Source organism: Heloderma suspectum, chromosome Z (assembly GCF_057233095.1).
Source record: "Heloderma suspectum isolate Gila_16-S chromosome Z, 16-S_ref, whole genome shotgun sequence".
NCBI classification, from domain to species: domain Eukaryota; kingdom Metazoa; phylum Chordata; class Lepidosauria; order Squamata; family Helodermatidae; genus Heloderma; species Heloderma suspectum.
Window position 1 is genome coordinate 7,445,752 of NC_139476.1, and position 17,310 is coordinate 7,463,061.

The window sequence follows — 17,310 nt, forward strand, 5'->3', positions numbered from 1 at the left end:
CCATATCCTGAAGAACAATCAAAGGAAACCCTCCTTCCATATGTACCTGCCCAGACCCTAAGACCATCTTCTGGGTCCTTCTCCAGGAGGCCCTGCCAAAAGAGGTCAGGCAGATGGCACCAGAAAAAGGGCCTTTTCTGCTGTGGCACCCCGGTTGTAGAACAAACTCTCTAGACAAGTTCACCTGGCACCTGCGTTGTACTCTTTCCAGCACCAGGCAAAGACCTTTTTATTTCCCCAGGCATTTTTCGCATTTTCGCATTCCAGTTTTTTAGCTCTGCTGTCTTAAATCTGCTCTTGCCCTTTAAATATTCACACTGCTGCTAGGTTTTTACTCTGGTTGTATATTTATTCTGTCGTTTTAACCTATTATATTTTATATTGGGTTTTCTGTTGTATTTTTGTGGTTTTAATTTTGTGAAGCACCCAGAGACCTTCGGCTACTGGGTGGTATAAAAATGAAATACATACATACATAATATAGAATGCCTGAAATCAATCTTTCTTTCTTTCTTTCTTTCTTTCTTTCTTTCTTTCTTTCTTTCTTTCTTTCTTATTGACTGTATTTTTATCCCGCTCCTTTATTCTTCAGAGGGAGCAGGTGGGAGCAGGGCTCAGTCAGCCAGCTATGCTCTCCACAGCAATACCTCCTCTGGCCCAGCTTTCCACCCCAGACCCTGCCCCAAACAGACAGTCAGTATTGCAGGCTCACTTAAAATATTCCGCTTCATTGCACTGTTTTGTTGCCTGCCCACCTTAGGGTTTTTGCGTGTGTGTATACTTCTGCAAACCTCAGGATCACCTCATGTCTGCTGATATACTTCCCCTGTTGTGTGCAACTGATACTATTTTAGCTATATGAGAAATGGCATTTGGGGCCTGAGCTTTGGAAATAGAGGCACCTTCGCAACACAAGGGAACAATCAGGAAAAGTTGCTGTGCTGTCAGTGACCAGTCCAAAGGTTACAACAGAGATTCTGCTTCCAATCAGATGCTGCAACGAGTTTAAAACATCTCGTGCCGCCTTCCCCAACCTGGTGCCCTCCAGATGTGTTGGACTGCAACTCCCATCAATTCCTGTCAGCTGTGCTATGCTGGCTGAGGATGATGGTAGCTGAAGTCCGGCACATCAAGGGGGCACTGGGTTAGGGAAAGCTGATCTAGTATTTCTCCACCTCTTGGACTTTGCAATACACTTTCAAGCATATCTTAAGGTCTAGAAACTTGCTTTTAGAAATAAATAAAAGCAAGCAAGGAAGCCAAGGTCCTCAGGAAGCTGGAATTCTGTGCCCAGTATAATTCTGTGTCTTGTCTGTCAGAAGTATGTGATGCCTGCTGGTGAGAATTTACAGCTGGATAGGCAGAGATGATTCCCCGTCACTCTGGTAGAAGACTGAAAGTGCAAGGAGCAGACTAGATCTGAGGACTATTGGTCAGGGCCAGATGGCCTCTGCAAAATGTCCCCCCACGACACATACTTTGTAGGGGCAAACTGCCCACGGAAAGTCCCTACAGAGCCAGCGACAGACCCAATAGCTCTGTCTCTAAGTGGTCTTAAATAAAGGCCACTTGAAAGAATTGATAGCTGTATCTGGTGTGAGCGCATGCTACACTAGCAGGTAACAATCCATCAGCTGAAGATTTATTTTATTTATTCTATTTAAAATATTTCTAGGGCACCTTTCCATACAATAAAAATTGGAAAAAATAATAAATAAACGCCAGTAGTAAATCATCTAGCCTAGATACTAATAAAAATCTAAAACACAATTGCAGCTAAAAACTCAGAACAGTCCGAGAAAACATAATCAGGAGAAGGCTGGAGAAAACAAGTGAATTTTCAGAGCCATCCAAAAAGCCTACAGTTATGGAGCCTGACGGACCCCTGATGTCAACTTATTCCAGAGGTGTGGGGCCACTGCAGAAAAGGCCCTTTCTTGTGTACCCGCCCACCTAACTGCCCTCAAAGGTGGGCAAGTGAGAAGGACCTCTGTTGCTGATCTTAAAGTATGGACAGGCTGATATGGATAAAGGTCAGTGATAAACAAAAATAAACTCTCTCTGATCCAGAGCAAGGTGGGAATTGGGAGGCATTCTGTTTTAGTTTTTCATTTCCAGGTGCAAAAAAGAATATGGTCAATGCTATCTTCCTCTCACCACTACCACCACATCCCCCTGTTCTCTTTACAAATCTAAGTCAGTTGGAAGCATTCAATCAATTACCCGTTTTCCCCACTTAAGAATGCTTTGCTAATTAATCCAACTTGCATTGTAGTATCTGTTCTTCTGGATTAAAAAATACCTTCTGTAGTGTTTGAGATAAATCCATTCCTTGAGCCAGCCAGGATTTCTGAATGCCCTGGATTAAGCACAGATAATCAACCCCAGGATTTATATTAGATTGGAAAGGAAAAGGCCAGTTTGCCTATGGCTGTTTGCAAGGAACACTACAATAAACTACTCATCTCCTAAGTTTTGTGTAAAACTGGACTTACTTCAAAGGATCCCGGGCTCCTGGGCACAATACCCTCCTTCCCTCTTAGGGAATCCCCACATTCCAGTTTCTCTTTCCCTCTCCACACCCCATTTTTCTAATTTTTATTTTTACCTTGGAGAGTCTGTCTTCACTGGTGTTTTTCTTCTGGATCTCATGCTGGAGAGCCAAGTAGATTTTGTCTTGGAGCATCTGTACCTTCTTCGACTCAGAGAGCCAGGGGCGATCTGAGAAATAACATGAAGCAATCAGTCAGCATCACTCGGGATTGCAAAGCTGCGTTAAAACAAGCACTTCCGATTCTTTGCACTGAAAGCCGCATCTTTGGGGAGGTCTGTGTGTGTGTATAAGAATTTCTACACCAAGCTAAAATCCTGCAACTTTTCTGCGGCTTTCTGCTTCCGTTTTAAATGCAGGATCACAACGGGCTCTCTTTCTCCCTGCCCCCTTTCCCCCCACGCCCTTTCCCCATGTATCGGCGTGTTCTATATGTTTCATTATATGGCCACTAGATGGTGCTGTGGTCTAGCGCCTCTTATTGTGTGACTTCCCTTTTTCCTGCGGGAACTCAACGTACAGTAATTTGATAGCTCATTATCTCCCATCTTTTAAAAAACGGGATAAAGGACATTTAGCATGGGAGATGCCCTGGAGGTTGACAACGTCATGTAAAGGACCCGCAAACCTCTGGGTGTGAATCCCAGGATAAAAGCTCTGTGTGGAGAAACCCTATGTCAGGGATGGTGACCCAGAGGAAAGGAGCTAAGGAAGATGGGATGGACAGACCAGAAGACGTCAACATGGGCCTGAATGAGGAGTAGCTCAGAATGTAGAGCCATTTGTTTGTCTATTTATTTATTTAAGTATGTTTTATCATGCTCCTCAACCAAAAAGGGACCCAGAGCAGCTTACGTGCAATCTGTAAAACAAGACAGACCCTACTGCCTTCCTGCCCTTTCTGCTGGGGCCACCCACACACCTGGCGAGAGCAGGACCACGGCTGTGAAGAGTGCCACCTCCTCATCTGAGAGCTGTAGCCGGCAAAGGTTCCTTCCCAGTTCGAAGATGGAGTTGATGAGGTCATCGCAGCCTATGGAAGGAGCAAAAGCTGGTAGGTGGGGAGGTATGTTGTGCTCCAGTATCGCCCACAAGGCTTGGGGGCCTACCACACGCTTTTGCTCCACACACGTTTGGAAAGTCTGAGACCACATGCTACATGCAGTTATGAACTGGGAACAGGACCGGGTTACGCTTATGGAACCCCGCCTTCCTGCCCCAAATCTGAAGTGTGTCGCCCACATGACACTTTTCTGATATGGGCTGCTCCTAATGCTGCCAGTCAAAAGGTGTCATGCAGCTATCCATCTTTCCCTCCTTAACAGAAGACGCGGTGGGAAAAGAACAGAGGATAACGGATGGAAGACAGCCGCAGTGCCAGGCCCTCCTGTAGACACCAGCCAGGGCGACTGCACAATAAAAGCTTGTCCGGAAGCATCCTACTTCATCGGATGTTCCTCTAGGTCAGCCACCCACACTGTATCACAACAAGGAACCTACAGGTCAGGCTGGACACCACGAGGCAGTCGCGTTTCTTCCGTGCATTTATTTGAACAGAAGGAACGTCAGCATCCCTCCTCGCACAGTGGCCAACCAGCTGCCTGTGGGAAGCCCACAAGAAAGGCACAAATACAACAGCAGCCTGCGTGTTCCCAGCAATTGCCTCTGATACAGGCGGTAACATATAGCCATCATCAGTGGGGCAGCGTTGTCTGAGCCTTGGGGCCAAAATCCAGGCCTCCCAAAATGACCACCCAGAGAGTGGCAGGTGTCTTGGGCCTCAGGGCGGCAGAAGCAAGCTTCATGTTACTCCTGTAGCCATGACGGTGCTACGATTAGTGAGCTGAAAATGAAAAACCACACATGTTCAGCGTGGGTAAACAGGTCTTACTGTTTTTTTGTTCTAACATATCAGGAATGTAGAAACAGTTGTAAAGCATGGAGTGGCAGTTGGGGGGCAAAGAGAAATGTTAACAAAGTGCTTCACAATGGAAGCGATGCATATGGCCATCTAGGAGCCCCCAGATAAGAGCATGAACTGCAGTCTAGCATATCTTAGCTGCACCATTTGTTTGTTTGTTTGTTTATTATTTATTTATCACATTTATATCCCGCCTTTTTCCTCCTTAAGGAACCCAAGGCGGCGTACATAATCCTCCTCCTCTCCATTTTATCCTCACAACAACAACCCTGTGAGGTGGGTTGGGCTGAGAGTGTGTGACTGGCCCAAAGTCACCCAGTGAGCTTCCGTGGCTGAGTGGGGACTAGAACCCGGATCTTCCGACTCCCAGTCCAGCACTCTAGCCACTACACCACACTGGCTCCCACCATTAGCCATCAGGACTAGTGGCCCTTGATAGCCTTCTCCTCCAGGGATTTGTCTAACCCCCCTTTTAAAGCCATCTGAGCTGGTGGCCATCACTACAAATTGTGGTAGCTAATTCCATCGTTAGACTCTACACTGCGTGAAGAAGTCCTTCCTTGGATCTATCCCGAATCTCCCACCATTCAGCTTTATGGGATGACCCCAGTGGGTTCTAGTCTTATGAGAGAGGGAGGAAAAAGTCTCCCTATCCACTTTCTCCACACCAGGCATCATTTTATACCCCTCTATCATGACCCCTCCTACACACTTTTTCTCTATGCTGAAGATCCCCCAAAGTTGTAACCTTCCCTCATAGGGGAGTTGCTCTTTTCTGCACAGTTTCTGGTTCTACAATATCCTTTTTGAGGTGTAGTGACCAGAACTGTACAGAGTATTCCAGATATGGCCACACCATCGATTTGTATAAAGCAGGGGCGTTGAACCTCTTTCGGCTCGAGGGCTAAATTCAATTTCTGAGATGCTCTCTAAGGGCAGCATATTCCAGTGGTGCATGGGGACGAAGGCAAAATTGGGCAGGGCTAAAAGCAAAAGAGGGCAGGGCCAAAACACCAAAAAACACCAGCATATTTTAGCTTAAAACTCTTACTGCCGGTAACCAAGCCTTAGGAGAGGCATTTCAACATTTTATAATGGGGAAAACACACACAGGAAACCCAGGGAGCCACCAGAGAGTAAGGGGAAAGGGTCAGGACCCCAGAGGATTAGATCGGGACCTGTGGCAGGCAGGATTTAGCCTGTGGGACTGAGATTCTGCACCTCATTACAACATTGGCAGTTACATTTATGGCCCTTGCCTCCCTGCCCCGTTCCCATGCCTCCTGCATCCTTCTGATATTAACATCAGATCCCTCCCTGTTTATACACAAATGGGTCAGACATGCAATTAAACCAAGATTAAACCCAGATTAAACCAAGATGGCTGCCATCTGTCTGTGTCTAGGTTGAGCCTTGGGAAGGCGCCATTCTCTGCTTTCTTACCAAGCGACTTGAACATCTGCATCCCGCTATATTTTCCCGCAAAGAGCACTGTGTTGTTGAGTGGGTTGAAGGCCCGAATCATTCGAATGAGGAGAACCTCCAGGCAACCTGATGCACATAAAGACACCAGAGGAGGAAGGAAGAGGAAGGAAGGACGAAGGAAAGTTTCCATAATCCCGAGCCAAATTAAAAGGAAAAGGAAAAAATAAAGGAAAGCCCACCCCACCAAATCCATGTTTCAAATACCGAATCATTATATATTATAATTATATATAATTACATTATATAAGGAGGGAAATGTTAAGAATTGAACCCCCAAAGAACGGAAGAGGTGGAGCAGAATAAAATAAAACAAAAAAAATGAAGGAAGAGGAGAAGGAGGAGATTAGAGATGCACTTCAGAGTACTGGATGACATAAGAAGAGCCATGCTGGGTCAGACCCAGGGTCCATCTAGTCCAGCATTCGGTTCGTGAGTAGCCAACCAGATGTCCCAGTGGGAAGACCGCAAGCAGGACATGAGTGCAACAGCACCCTCCTGTCCATGTTCCCCAGCAACTGGTGCACATAGGGACACTGCTGCCTCTGATACTGGAGATAATATACAGCCATCACTGATAGCCTTCTTATCCTCCACGAATTTGTCTGATCCCCTTTTAAAGCCGGTTGGGTCCACAGTCTTGCGGTAGCGAATTCCATAGTTTAACTAAGTGCTGTGTGGAGAGGTCCTTCCTTTCATCTGTCCTCAATCTCCCACCCATCAGCTTCATGGGATGACCCCACTGGGTTCTAGTATTTTGAGAGAGGGAGAAATCTTCTCCCTATCCACTTTCTCTGCACCATGCGTAATTTTGTACATTTCTCTCATGTCTCTCCTTTCTCGCCTTTTTGTGTGTGTGCTAAAAAACGGTCCCAGGCATTGTAGCCTTTCCTTGTAAGGGAGTTGCTCCAGCAGCAGAAGCAGTGGCAGACCCTTGAATGTCATGTGTGTGTGTGTGTGTGTGTGTGTGTGTATTCCCTCTCTCTCTCTCTCTCTCTCTCACACACACACACACACACACACTCACACACACACACCTTTACACCAACAAAGGCTCAGCTGAGGAGAAATGCATCCGGGCTGTGAGTGGAAACATGAACTACAAGCAGGGACGGCCCTTCCATGAGGCAGGGTGAATCCCCTGCCTCAGGCGGCAGATTGCAAAGGGCAGCTGATCCTGTGTGCCCCGCTGCTGCTATCCAGAGAACTGCACACCCCGGCAGGTACTCCCCAAAGCCACGCTGACCACTCTTCCACTCCGCCAAATGCCCCCTAAAGCGCCACCCACCCAAAGTCTCATCTCGAGGACCCCTCGGAGTCCAGGATCGGACGGATAGGTTCAGACAAGGGTCTTTCCTAGTCTGACCTGGAGATGCTGAGGAATGATGCTTCTGTGTGCAAAGCACTACCATTCTACCACTAAGCTACATCCCTTCCCATTATTTCGTTTCCTTCTTAAAAATTCATGCCAGGAGAACCATCCACAGACCGCTCCAGTCCCTCACCTGCTTTGAGGAGAATTATTTGGTCGTTCTGACACAGCTCCATGAAGCCATCAATGCGTTTGGCAAACTCCACGACATACTGGATGGCGTTGGAGATCTGAACGGCACATTCCTGCCACATGAGCTCGCAGCTCTGTGGAGAATGGGAGAGGGGAAAGGTGTCAGCCCACAGTCTTGATGCCTGTAGAGATCGTCACATTTGCCTCTGCCGCGCCAGGCACAACAAAAATCCACCGTGACAGGCACAACTCCCGTCTCGCAAATGATGATTAAGATGATGGATAAATGGAACCTCCACTGGCAGAGGAGGCCTACCTCTGCTGGGGACAAACAAGAGGAATGTCTGTCTCCATCATGCCCTGTTTGTGAGATTCCTAGGGGAACATTTTGCAGGAGTGCCAGGATGAATAGATCTTTGGTCCAATCTAGCACTTGGAAGTTTTCTGTTTGCTACAGGGAGGGGAAACCTACCTTGCTCTGCATGTTCTTGATCTCCTCCTGTGAGTGCAGCGTCCAGGCTAGTCTCTTCAGCTCCTCGCTGGTGTATTGCGATGTCTCCAGGTGTGATTTGACCACATTCTGGGCTAGGCGCTCTGGCAACGCAACATACACGGTCTTAAGGATGTTTTCCCCCGCAACCAAATGGAAAAGTACTTTACAAGCCTGATGCTCCATAAGAGGTTACACAGAAGACAGGATACCGTTAAGCTATAGTCCTGTAAGGAAGCTGAGGGGCGTGTGTCTCAAGCTGGGGACCCAGGAAGAACTGCACTGGCCCCTTACTCTCTGCATCCCAGAGACGGAAGAGCTGGTGCCTTGATCTCTATAACACCACCACTGTAGATGGCCAGAGTGTAGTGCAGGCTGCAGACCAGCAGGTTCTGGCGACCCAGTGCGGTCCCATCTGGCCTCCTAATTCTGAGCATCTCCAGTTAAGTGGCTACAGACTGGGATGTTCGAACTCAGGACATCCCCACCCGCATATGGTGCTTCTCTTGACTGGCCAGTCAAAGACTCGTAACTTCCACGAGGCCCTGTTCTAGCTCCTAACCGCTCTACCCACCCAGGGAACTGGCTGGCTGTGGTTTTCTATGCCACTAGTCCCTGTTGTTGGCAAATCTTTGCCCTTTAGATCGATATTCTAGTCTTTGTCCTCAGTTTGCCCCCACTATATCCTGCCGCTATCGTGTGTTCATTGTTTTCGTAGTTATCTCTTCCTAGAAGTGTGCATTTGTTAACAAATAAGATGGGATGTCGCTGACTGGCAGGGTCTCCAAGAGGGAGAGAGAGAGAGAGGTATTTCTCACCTGCTTCCTACGCCTTATTAATAGGAGACACTTGGAATTGAACCTGGGACCTTCTGTGTGTAAAGCAGGCAGCCTGCCCTTCCTTAAACTAGTAAAAGGCCAAGGAACCAATCCGAACACAGGATACAAGGACATCAGGGACTAGGAGCATGGAAGGACATAATGAGGGCCAATCTGCTAATGAAACAGGGACAAAGGCTGGCAGCCCTTGTCATGGCTAACAATGACGGTCCACGCTCCTTCAGGGCTGAAAGGGGTTCTGTCCCCATGAGCTGCCTGCATACTAACCGATCTCCACCACTGAAATGTCTGAGGCCAGCTGGCTGGCCTCAAGAGGGCCCTGAGGGAAGAGGCCGGGTTCGAGCATCAGCTCGTAGATGGACTCTTGTTTGATGAACTTGGCGTCGCTGACGTCAATGCTGGACTGGTCGGGTGAGGGCTGGGCTGAGGTCAGCAGGTCGAGGTTGTAGTAGGGGCTGTTCCCATCAGGGGTCAAGGGGAAGTCAAAGAGGAAGCCGTCCGACAACACGGAGATGTCGTCCAGGTCAGACAGCCCACTGCTCACGCTGGTGGTGTAGACCCTCGACAAAGTCTCTGGGTCATCTTTGGCTCCACCACCTTGCTCTTGGCTTTGTTGGTGTTTCTGGACCTCGGCGTAGAGGCTGTCCCGTTGCTTCTTAGACATGCGGCCAAACTTAACTGCTGCAAGCCACCAAGGGTAAAAGGAGCAGAGACAGACCAAGGATTAGAATGCGGCAGTCAAGCCACATCCAAACAGTCATCCCTGCTAAGGGGCTTGATGACCACCTGCTTCCCAGGCTCAACTATCTTCCTGCCTCCAGGCAGCTAACCCTGACAGGCCATCTGATTCCCACCTCAACTACCTTCCTGCCTCCAGGTCGCCAACCCTGATAGGCCATCTGCTTCCCAGCTCAACTACTTGCCTGCCTCCAGGCAGCTAACCCTGATAGGCTGCCTGCTCCCCAGCTCTTTGTGTCATCTGATTCATGGAGAGTTCATACTGCCCTTTGACCACTGGTAGTGGCGGCACTACAACACAGCAAGGAGTAGGGCAGCTGCTCCCCCCCACCCCCCACCAAGCCAGTTGGGTCCCACTGCCAGAGTTCCCCATTCAAAATCTATATTGTCTTACACCAAACGCGTTTTGTGGTTCAACCCAGGGCTTCTTGCATCCACATGCCGAACCCTGTTCACTGCCTCTGGACCTCTTCCTCCTGTTTCACCACTCTGAACCTCAAGTCCCACCCACCATTGCCTCCAGCTGGGCCAAAGTCAACACTCACCATCCCGGGACATGCCCAATGCTAAGCATTTCTGTAAGCGGCAATGTTGACATCGGTTTCGGTTGGTCCGGTCGATGAGACAGTTCCGTTGCCTCGAGCAAGAGTAGGTGGCATTATTCTGTTGGCTTCTACGGAAGAAACCCTGTACAGAGAGGACAAGACAGGGAGGAAAATGAAGTTCTCGTGCTCCTAGCAAGCCACATGAGGAGGAGGAGATGCATAGCTGGTCAACACAATGGCAAATCACACTGTAAAACTGCCTGGGTGGCACCCCTTCAAGCTGCAATCATGCATGTATGGAAAGGTACCATCTTTGGGTGTTCCCATGAGAGGGCAGGAAGAAAACCCTGAGGACTGGATTCCATCTCAGAGAAACTTTCAGGGGCCGCATTCCAGAGGTGGGCAGGGCCAAAGGGAAAAGGGGGCAGGGCCAAAATACCAGCCTATTGTAGCTTCAAGCTCTTCCTGCCAGTCACCAAGCTTTAGGAGGGGCATTTCAACCTTTTAGAACAGGGAAAAAACTGCATAAAAGCTGTAAAACCACCAAATGATACATATTTGGGGTGGTGGGGCCAGGAAGGGCCGTGGCCTTCTGAAAAACCCATGAGGGCTGAATTTGGCTCCCAGGTCAGAGGTTCTGCACCCCTGCTTTAAAGAAAAACATAAATAAAAACTATTCATCCTCACACAGTGGAGCAGTTTTACAATGACATCCTATGCATGTTTACTCAGAGCATGCCTCCACCAGGCTAAACTCCCGCAACTTTATCTGCGGGAGTTTATCAGAAGCTTTCAGAGAGACTGAAAGAACTGGGCATGTTTAGCCTTGAGAAGAGAAGACTGAGGGGAGATAGGATAGCGCTCTTCAAGTCCTTGAAAGGTTGTTGCTGAGAGGAAGGCCAGAATCTCTTCTTGATCATCCCGGAGTGCAGGACACGGAATAATGGGCTCAAGTGACAGGAAGCCAGATTCAGGCTGAACACCAGGAAAAACTTCCTGACTGTTAGAGCAATACAACAATGGAACCCATTACGGTGGGCTCTCCCACACTGGAGGCATTCAAGACAAGGCTGGAGCAGGGGGTTGGACTTGATGGTAGGCCCCTTCCAACCCTACTATTCTATGATTCTATAAAGGACCTGCAAACTTCCGTGAGTGAATAAGTTCAGTCGAAGGATAAAAGCCCCATGTGGAGAAGCCCTCAGAGATAAATCCAACTACTTTCAATGGAGTTTACTCCCCGGCTGCAATCCTAAACATACTTACCTGAAAGGCATGGGGGCCATGAGTCCTACTTTACAGAGGACTGTCCTCTATTTGAAGGATTTCCCGATTCAAGTCCAGTTTAAAGATAAAGAACCATAAGAAGGAAGAGCCCACGGATCTTCAAATTGCCCATTCACAGATAGCAGCACCTGGACAGCAGTAAGCACACAGCTCACCTGGTCACCGTCTTCCCCACTATGGTGAGATGGATTGTATTCCTATTTAAATAACAGTTGTTATTTCTAATTTTGCATCTGTACCCAAGAATCAGAAGATGCAAATTTTATGCAGATTGATATCCTCTGTTCTCTTCTTTTGAGGCAATGCTTAAGCACGCCACCCTACCTGGGAGTAAGGTCCATTGAAGTCAGTGGGTCTTATGTTCCAAGTCGACATGCACAGGATTGGACCGTTTGTGTAAATTTGCATCTGCTAATTCTTATGTATAGGTGCAAAATTAGAAAACCACACACTTCATCAGCTCCTCTCTCCTTCCCCAATGAGCTCTCCTGCCCCGGACTCACTTTGCATCCTTCACAGGTGATAACTCCATAGTGGATCCCCGAAGACTTGTCCCCACATATCTTGCAGGGGATGACCTCGATTTGTGCTGCAGACAGGAAGAGGGAGTGGGGAAGAAAAAGAGGAGGATAATGAACGCAGTTAATTTTCTGCTTTTAAAGGGTTTCTTAAAAAAAAAATTAAGAACTTTTCCATTCTGCAGTACAGAGAAGCAAAACAACAGCATTAATATGTTTTAGACAGTGCCATTAATGTACTTTATACAGGAAAGGCCCCCTGCTCCAAGGAGTTTACAAATCTCAAGGAGGAGAGCAGCTACTTGTATTTTGAGTAGACGGGTATGTGTTTATGTGTGTGTAAGAGAGAGAGAGAGAGAGAGAGATTTAAATTGGAGGCATCATGAAAAGAAGTGAATTTTGAGAAGGGATCTGGAAGGAAAGAGGGACTGAAGGTTGCCAACTGACCAGTCAGGCTTGTTCTTGTACATTTAACCATAGCTTGATTGTAGAAATCAGAAGATGAAGCTTTTAAAGCATAGAGACGATTGCCAGTTAACCCCTGCAAATCAAGCGGCTGTTAAAGGCACAGCTACTGCAGCTGGCTGAAAAAGTTGGCAATCTATGTGTTGTTGTTCAGTCGTTCAGTCGTGTCCGACTCTTCGTGACCCCATGGACCATAGCACACCAGGCCTTCCTGACCTGCGCTCTCTCCCGGAGTGTGCTCAAGTTCATATTCATTGCATCGGTGATGCTATCTAGCCATCTCATCCTCTGCCGTCCCCTTCTCCTTTTGCCTTCAGTCTTTCCCAGCATCAGGGTCTTTTCCAGAGAGTTTTCTCTTCGCATTAGGTGGCCAAAATATTTCAGCTTCAGCTTCAGTCTCTGTCCTTCCAATGAGCACTCAGGGTTGATTTCCTTTAGGATGGACTGATTGGACCTCCTTGCAGTCCAGGGGACTCGTAAGAGTCTTCTCCAGCACCACAGTTCGAAAGCATCAATTCTTCGGCGCTCAGCCTTCCTTATAGTCCAGCTCTCACAGCCATACATTTCTACTGGGAAAACCATAGCTTTGATTAGACGGACCTTTGTCGGCAAGGTGCTGTCTGTGCTTCTTACTATGCTGTCTAGGTTGGCCATAGCTTTCCTCCCAAGGAGCAAGCGTCTTTTAATTTCATGGCTACAGTCACCGTCTGCGGTGATCTTGGAGCCCAAGAAAGTAAAATCTGTCACTGCTTCCATTTCTTCCCCTTCTATATGCCAGGAAGTGATGGGGCCAGATGCCATGATCTTCGTTTTTTTAATGTTGAGTTTCAGACCAGCTTTAGCACTCTCCACTTTCACCCTCAACAAGAGGCTCTTTAGATCCTCTTCGCTTTCTGCCATTAGGGTGGTATCGTCTGCATATCGGAGGTTGTTGATAATTCTCCCGGCAATCTTAATTCCGACCTGTGATTCATCCAACCCGGCATTTCTCATGATGTACTCTGCATATAAGTTAAATAAGCAGGGCGACAACATGCAGCCTTGTCGTACTCCTTTCCCAATTTTGAACCAATCGGTTGTTCCATGTCTGGTTCTTTGAATAATCACCGCGATCCTTCAAAATCAATCAGTTAGGGGACTGCAGTTCCACCTAACCGCAAGAGAGGGCAGTCAAGTACTTAAAACAGAATTATGTTTGATAAATAAACAAATAATTAAAACTAACAGCATAACGACAGTTGAAATTTTCAGCAACCCAGATAAGGCCGAATCTTGAAACAGGATCATGGCCCACTGCCCACCATCAGCTCCTGAAAGCAGCCAGTAAAACTAGTTGCCAACCAGTTATTTATGCGGACACAAACCTCCCGGTCTCTTAGAGGCCCTAAACCTGGCTCTTTTGTGCTTTTCACGCCAAAAGATGCTGGCAGTGTCCAGTGCAGAGAAAAACCTGACCTGACAGAGAGAACAAGGCACATGTTTAGGATACACGCAACCCCAAACTGACATTTCCTACAAATCCAGTTTCATTTTATTTCATTTCATTTGGAGACGTTTTCAAAACCCTCAGCTCTCAAGTCATGTGGGAGAAATTTCAAGACAACAACATTAAAGTATTTCCGTCAAGTGGCATGCATATCAGTCTTTACCAGGGTGGGGAAAGTGTTGTGAGCACATCACATACATTATGGCACTGAATATCAGTTGCTTGGAGCAACAGGAGCAGGAGAGGGCTATTGCATTGACGCACCACTTCTGGGCTTCCTGGAAGCAGTTGGCTGTCCACTGTTGGAAACAGGGTACTAGGCTAGATGGACGTTTGGTCTGATACAGCAGGGCTCTTTGTATGTTCTTACATTATGTTTTTAATGACCGAGGACAATATAAATTAGATTTCTTTTCCTTGCCAACACATTTAAGTTACTGAGGGAGATCCATTCATCCTCTCTCAAATCCAGGTCAACTTTATTCCAGGGTCACCTCCGCCAATGCTCTTTTTGCTTCAGGTTACCAGTTTTGTTTTTGTTTTCTGGAAGGCTCCCTGTAACTTGAAACATTAGCGATAGGCCTATCTCATGGGTGGAAAATGTGTTTCAGCCAATTTTGGAGAAGCTCTTGTGAGCCACATTCCAGTGGTCGGCAGGAGGTGGGGCAAAATCTCAAAAAGCCCCAGCAGCATCTTTTAGCTTGAAGCGCTGACTTCCAGTATCTAAGCCTTACAAGAGGCATTTCAACCTTTTAGAATGTGGGGAAAACTGCACAAAGGCTGGAAAAGCACCAATTGATTGGCAGTTTGGGAAAGGGGGTGAGGCCAGGGGAACGGGGAGGGTGACAACTGGTATCTCCAAATTCAACCATCTGATCTGCTGGCCACCCCAAATTCCTCGTGGTGTGTTTTTCAAGCCACCCCAAATTTTTCATGGTGTTTTTTTTTTCTTCAAGATCACTATCACCCTGATCAAAAATCATAGACAGCTTGTATTGGTTCATTCGGGGAAAAATCCAAAAGCCGCAATATGTTATTACCTTTATTAGGACCAACTTAAACATCCCAGATTAAATTTATTTATTTATTTATTTATTTATTTATTAAATGTATTAATCGCCCATCTGGCCGGTCACCCAGCCACTCTGGGCGATGTACAACAATAAAAACGGTTGGCAGGCCTTTGAGTTTTGCAGAGCTGTTGTTCATGCTGGCTGTTAAGCAAAACAGTGTGGTGGGTGGGGAGAGAAAAGACTGTGCTGTCACCCCGAAATCTGCAGTTTGTAACAGTCTTACAGTGCAATCCTATGCATGTCTACTCAGGAGTAAGCCCCACTGCATTCAGTGGCACATACTTCCAGATCAGCATGTATAGAACTGCAGAAGTGAAGGTGTTAGGGTGACACACAGCCCAACACTATGCAATGTTTACCCAGAAGTAAGCCACACTGTGTTCAGTGGGATTGACTCCCTTGTAAGACTGCATAGGATTGCAACCTTAATTAGATACTTCTAGGAGCAAAACAGGTGTCAGATATTTAGATTAATTCCGGGTGGTGCAGTGGTAAAATTCTGCATGGATGGGATGGCAGGGTGCTTAAAGAGGATAACAGGTAGCTTAAGGTTTGCATAAACGTTTTAATATCCCTTGGGTGTGGATTAACTGCTGTTCTTACAAACTCTTCTTATTGATGTTGCTTATTCATTTGGGCTTTTAAGACTGGTTTAAATATTGCTCATTTTGTCTGTTCGCCACCTCAAGTTCCCCCTCGGGGATATCAGCTTTTAAAACAAACAAACAAACAAACAAATCCATCGAGTTAAGGAAGGTGTTCATTATAAGAACGTAAAAGCTCTTGAGCGTAAAAACGTGCATTTTCATATTCAGCCTATACATTTCTGACGCTACCGTTTCTTACACGGTGCAATCCTATGCTTGCCTACTCAGAAGTAAGTCCCCTTCAGCTCAATGCGATTTTGGTTAAGTGTGCAATCTTATAGTGCTGCCCCAAGCATGTCAGTTTGGAAGTTAATCGCACGGATTTCGACATGGGGCTGCAGTAGGACACAAACGTGGACACTGGGGCGTGGCAATGGGGTCCTAGAATGTTCTGTTGACTGCGAGGAAATCGTGGATCCTCCATTTGTTTATTTCAAACCCTGCCTGGAAATGGGGCAGGGGGATTGGCAGCCCCGCCTACCAAAGAAGGCCACCCTCCGGGGGGCCCTACTGTTGCCCAAGTGTGCCACCTCCTGGAGCTGGTGTTTGGAGAAAAGCTTGAGGCACTCTTTTCCAAAGAAGATCACCAAGTCCAGCAACAACATCTGCCAAGTACGGAGTGGGAAGGCTCTGGCTTTTGTCAGCTTTCCCTGTTGGGGATGCAAGTTTATGCAACGCGCCAAGAATTCTCCAATTGGGGCTCCTTCCAGTTTGGGGCTCAGCTTTTCTGATGTCCTTCTGCCTCTTTTCATCCAGATTTGACAGCCTGTCCAACAGTCCCTCTTCCAGGGAAATCCAATGCCGGGGATGTATGTAACACTCACCATCGCTCCAAGCGGAAATAATTCTTTGGAAGATGTTCACACTTGCCTGAAGATAGGGCAGTGGCCGCAAACTAAAGATGCATATGACTTTTGGAAAAGAAATTGGTTTAAAGAAAAGATGCCTAGGCACATATGATATGTAAGCACCTAGGGGCAGAGACCTTGTGTCTTTCTTCTTGTTTTACTATGCCAAGGGATACAAACAGCATTTGGGCCTGGGGCTCTTCAGTTTAGAAAAAAAGATAACTCAGGGAAGGGGTATGAGAGAGGTTTATAAAATTATCAAGGGTGATAAAAGATATATATATATATATATTTTCTCTCTCTCCTTCTTTCATAACACTAGCATTCAAGGGTCACCCAATGCAGTAGATTGGCAGGAGGGTCAGGACTGACAAAAGGAAGTAACACTATACAGAGACACATCCATAATTAACTTAAGGAACTCACTGTCGCAAGAACCAGTATTTTAGACCACAGTAAAATACAGTTATGCTTGTTACATCTCTCCATGGCTATTATGTCATGATAGCTAAATGGAGCCTCTCTGTTCAGAAGCACTCTATCTCTGAATTCCACATGCTGGAGGCAATGACCTAAGGCAGGATCTGAACCCAGAGAAATGTTATGGCATCAGAAATTACAGAGAAGAGGCAGGGGAAGCTATCAAGCTAAGTTCAAGGTTTTGTTGTTGATATATAAGGTTCTAAACAACTTGTGGCCAGGACACCTAGCTGCCCCCCTTCCACCACATATACCCAGTCGACCCTTGAGATCGTCCGAGCACTCACCCTCTGGAACACCCTCCCATGCGTTGGACAAATGGCAGAAACTGTGGTGAGCTTTAAACACCTCTTGGAAGACGTATTTGTTTACCCAGGCTCTCCCTGGCTTGTAAAAGCGCTATAATGCTGCTTCGTTTTATTATTGTCTTCCTTGC

The 17,310-nt window shown here is 47.0% G+C and overlaps 1 protein-coding gene across 1 annotated transcript in view; it reads right to left on the reverse strand.

Moving 5' to 3' along the window:
• LOC146333600 (nuclear receptor ROR-beta-like) overlaps positions 1-17,310 on the reverse strand; it is a 49,157-nt gene that overhangs the window by 2,138 nt on the left and 29,709 nt on the right. Inside the window, exons 2-9 of the mRNA XM_084826424.1 lie at positions 11,861-11,946; positions 10,071-10,212; positions 9,055-9,468; positions 7,931-8,052; positions 7,460-7,592; positions 5,916-6,023; positions 3,474-3,584; positions 2,609-2,721 (exon numbers count right to left, since the gene is read on the reverse strand). Coding sequence (XP_084682550.1) covers positions 2,609-2,721; positions 3,474-3,584; positions 5,916-6,023; positions 7,460-7,592; positions 7,931-8,052; positions 9,055-9,468; positions 10,071-10,212; positions 11,861-11,946 — 1,229 coding nt within the window. The remainder of the gene's footprint in view (positions 1-2,608; positions 2,722-3,473; positions 3,585-5,915; positions 6,024-7,459; positions 7,593-7,930; positions 8,053-9,054; positions 9,469-10,070; positions 10,213-11,860; positions 11,947-17,310) is intronic.